Source organism: Crocuta crocuta, unplaced genomic scaffold (assembly GCF_008692635.1).
Source record: "Crocuta crocuta isolate KB4526 unplaced genomic scaffold, BGI_CrCroc_1.0 scaffold127, whole genome shotgun sequence".
NCBI lineage: Eukaryota > Metazoa > Chordata > Mammalia > Carnivora > Hyaenidae > Crocuta > Crocuta crocuta.
Genome location: NW_027532008.1, coordinates 7,247,724 through 7,250,263, shown reverse-complemented (window position 1 = coordinate 7,250,263; position 2,540 = coordinate 7,247,724). Strand labels below are relative to the sequence as shown.

The 2,540-nt window shown below is 63.6% G+C and overlaps 1 protein-coding gene across 1 annotated transcript in view; it reads right to left on the bottom strand.

Annotated features, from left to right (window-relative positions):
* The window catches only part of RAP1GAP (RAP1 GTPase activating protein), a 47,699-nt gene that overhangs the window by 1,449 nt on the left and 43,710 nt on the right, over positions 1-2,540 (bottom strand). Inside the window, 3 exon segments of the mRNA XM_077775508.1 lie at positions 125-228; positions 539-641; positions 1,599-1,722. Coding sequence (XP_077631634.1) covers positions 125-228; positions 539-641; positions 1,599-1,722 — 331 coding nt within the window.

Below are 2,540 nucleotides of genomic sequence, written 5' to 3'. Positions count from 1 at the left end.
CCCCCCCCCCCTCCTGGTCCCCCGGGACCCCCGCCCGCCCCCCTTCCCCATTCCCCTAACCCCTCCTGCCCCAGCCTCCAGCTGGCCATGCCCACCCTGACCGCCCTCTGACAGCTGCCCGTACCTGCTGGGGCGCATGCTGCTCAGTTGCTTCCGGCTGGATCTTGATCTCGGGACACGCAGGGTCCCCCGACTTGCTGGCGTCGGGATGGGGTGACCGGGAAGGTCCTGGGGAGGGGGGCAGGAGGGAGCCACCTCACTGGCCGCGGGGAGGCAGCAAGGAGATGGACGCATGGATGGGCGGTAGGCACTGGTACTCTGCAACCCTGCCCACCCTTACCTCCCTGCCTTACCCTCCCTCCATCATTCCCCGAGGCCCTTCCAGAAGCCATCAGCCCTCAGCCGTTCAGGGCCGGATAATGGCCCGCCCACTGTCCCCTAAGTCAGGGGAAGCCCCGGCACACACCCACCGCCTGGGGCCATGCCCGTCCCCCAGCTGCACAAGGATGGCCTGGGGGGGCTGTCTGTGGCCTGATACCTGGGGAGCTGCCCCCACTCGCGGTGCTGACACTATCCTCCAGCCACGTGCTGTAGATGAAGGAGTCCCGCTTGTGGGGCGTCCCTGAGGACGAGATGCTCTCCTGGGGACGGGCGAAGAGAGAACGAGGGGGCTTAGCCCTTGTCCGCGGCACGGGCTTTGCTTCCCTCCCCTCTCCTGGCCTCCCCTGCCTGCTGCAACCCACAACCCCTCACCCTTGCGCCCCTGCAAAGAGGACGGGGGCCCAGCAGTGTCTGCCCCGGGGAGACCAGGAGGAGGGCAGAGCAGGACAGGCACAGTCCTGGGCATACACCACACGCCCCCAGGCACTCATTCAGCAAACAGTCCCTGGCGTTCTCCCGGCCGAGCCGCTGCGAGGTCGGGCACGGCCCCTGCCCTCAGACAGCGAGGCCCAGGAGGCCAGGCAGACGGTGACCAAAACAATCCTAGACTCTGAGCCCGTCGGGCGGGGCCTCGGTCTGCCGTTCCCTGCTCACCTGCAGCAGCTGGAACGGGGCCTGGCAAGGGACACGTGGCCGCTAAAGGTTTGCTGAATGAACAATGACACACGGGCAAAGCTGCGGGGGGGCCTGTGAGAGCATTAAAGGGGGGACCCCTAGCCCACCCGAGGACTAGAAGGCTTTCAGAGGTGATGTGAGGCTGAGTCCAGAAGGATGAGTAGGAGTCAGTGAGACAAAGAGGGAAAGAGGAGACAGGCAGAGCCTGCCAGGCAGAGGAAATGGCAAGTGCAAAGGTCCAGAGGTGGGGTATGTTGGGGGGACTGCAAAGGAGCACAGAATGGCTGAAGTGGTAAGAGGTGCAGGGGAAGGGGGGACCAGATCTTCAGGAGTCTCAGGGATTGGGTGCTCTGTGGGCAGCACTGGGGAGCCATGGAAGGCTTTAGAGTAAGGGAGGATTAGTCTGCATCGCTCCTTTGGGCTGGGTCCCCTGGTTTCATCTCAGCCACACTCAAGCTCATGTTCTGCCTGGAGCATCTGCGGGGACCAGAGAGCTCCCCTCCAGACCACTGTGCAGCACCCGCACGCCCTGGGCCTCTCACCAGGCCTGTGTCGTCCGCGTCCACGCCCTCGGTCTCCTCCACCACGCTGGCGAAGCTGCTGGCACTGGACGAGGAACGGGAGAAGTCCTTCAGCACGTCCGCTCTCTGGGCTGCGGTCTCCGCTCTGCCACAGACAGCACCCCGTCAGCCCGCATCTGCACTGGGCTCCTCCCGAGCCAGACCCCGGCTCCCTGCCCGGGGAGGCCCAGCCTGTAGCCAGCCAAGTACCTCTGTGCCCCCCATGACAGCTCCCTCGGCCTCCGAGGAGCCCCCCTCCGCCGTCCTTCCTAATGCGTGGATCTGAGCATGCCCCTCCCCTGTACAAAACCCTCTCGGGCTCCTCACTGCCCCAGACACAGTCTACTTTCCTTGGCTTGGCCCTCAGAGCTAATAGTAACTATTAACAATAAAGCTACGGTCTAGGGCATGTTTGCTCTGTGCCAGGCAGTTTCAAGTGCTTTTGCCAGCGTTGTTCCATTGCTATCATTGTTAGACCCACCTTACAGATGAGGAAACACCAAGGCTCAGAGAGGGTGGGTGCACAGCCCAAGGTCACCCAGCCGTAGGTGGGAGAACAAGGGCTTGGACCCACGCCTTCCAACTCTACAGTCTACTCTCAACCCTCTCAGTTTTGCTCCAGGCTCAGGACTCCGTGTCTCCCGCCTGGAGTCTCACTCCTTCCCTCAAATCCCAAAAAGCAAACTCATCCTTCAAAACTCAGCCAAGCATCGCTCCCTCCCTGATTCCTTCTCTCAAGGTGGGAACAGACCTCCCCCCTCTGGGTCTGCGGGTCCTGTCTCTCCCGGTCCCTGCCATCCTCCCTGCCATCCGGGCATCAGAGCAGCAGAGCGCAGCCCTCTAGTGGCCCCCAGAGCCAGCACGGAGGGGGCTGAGCACAGCACTGAAGGGAGGGGCGCCCCCCCACCCCCCCCTGCCCTTGTT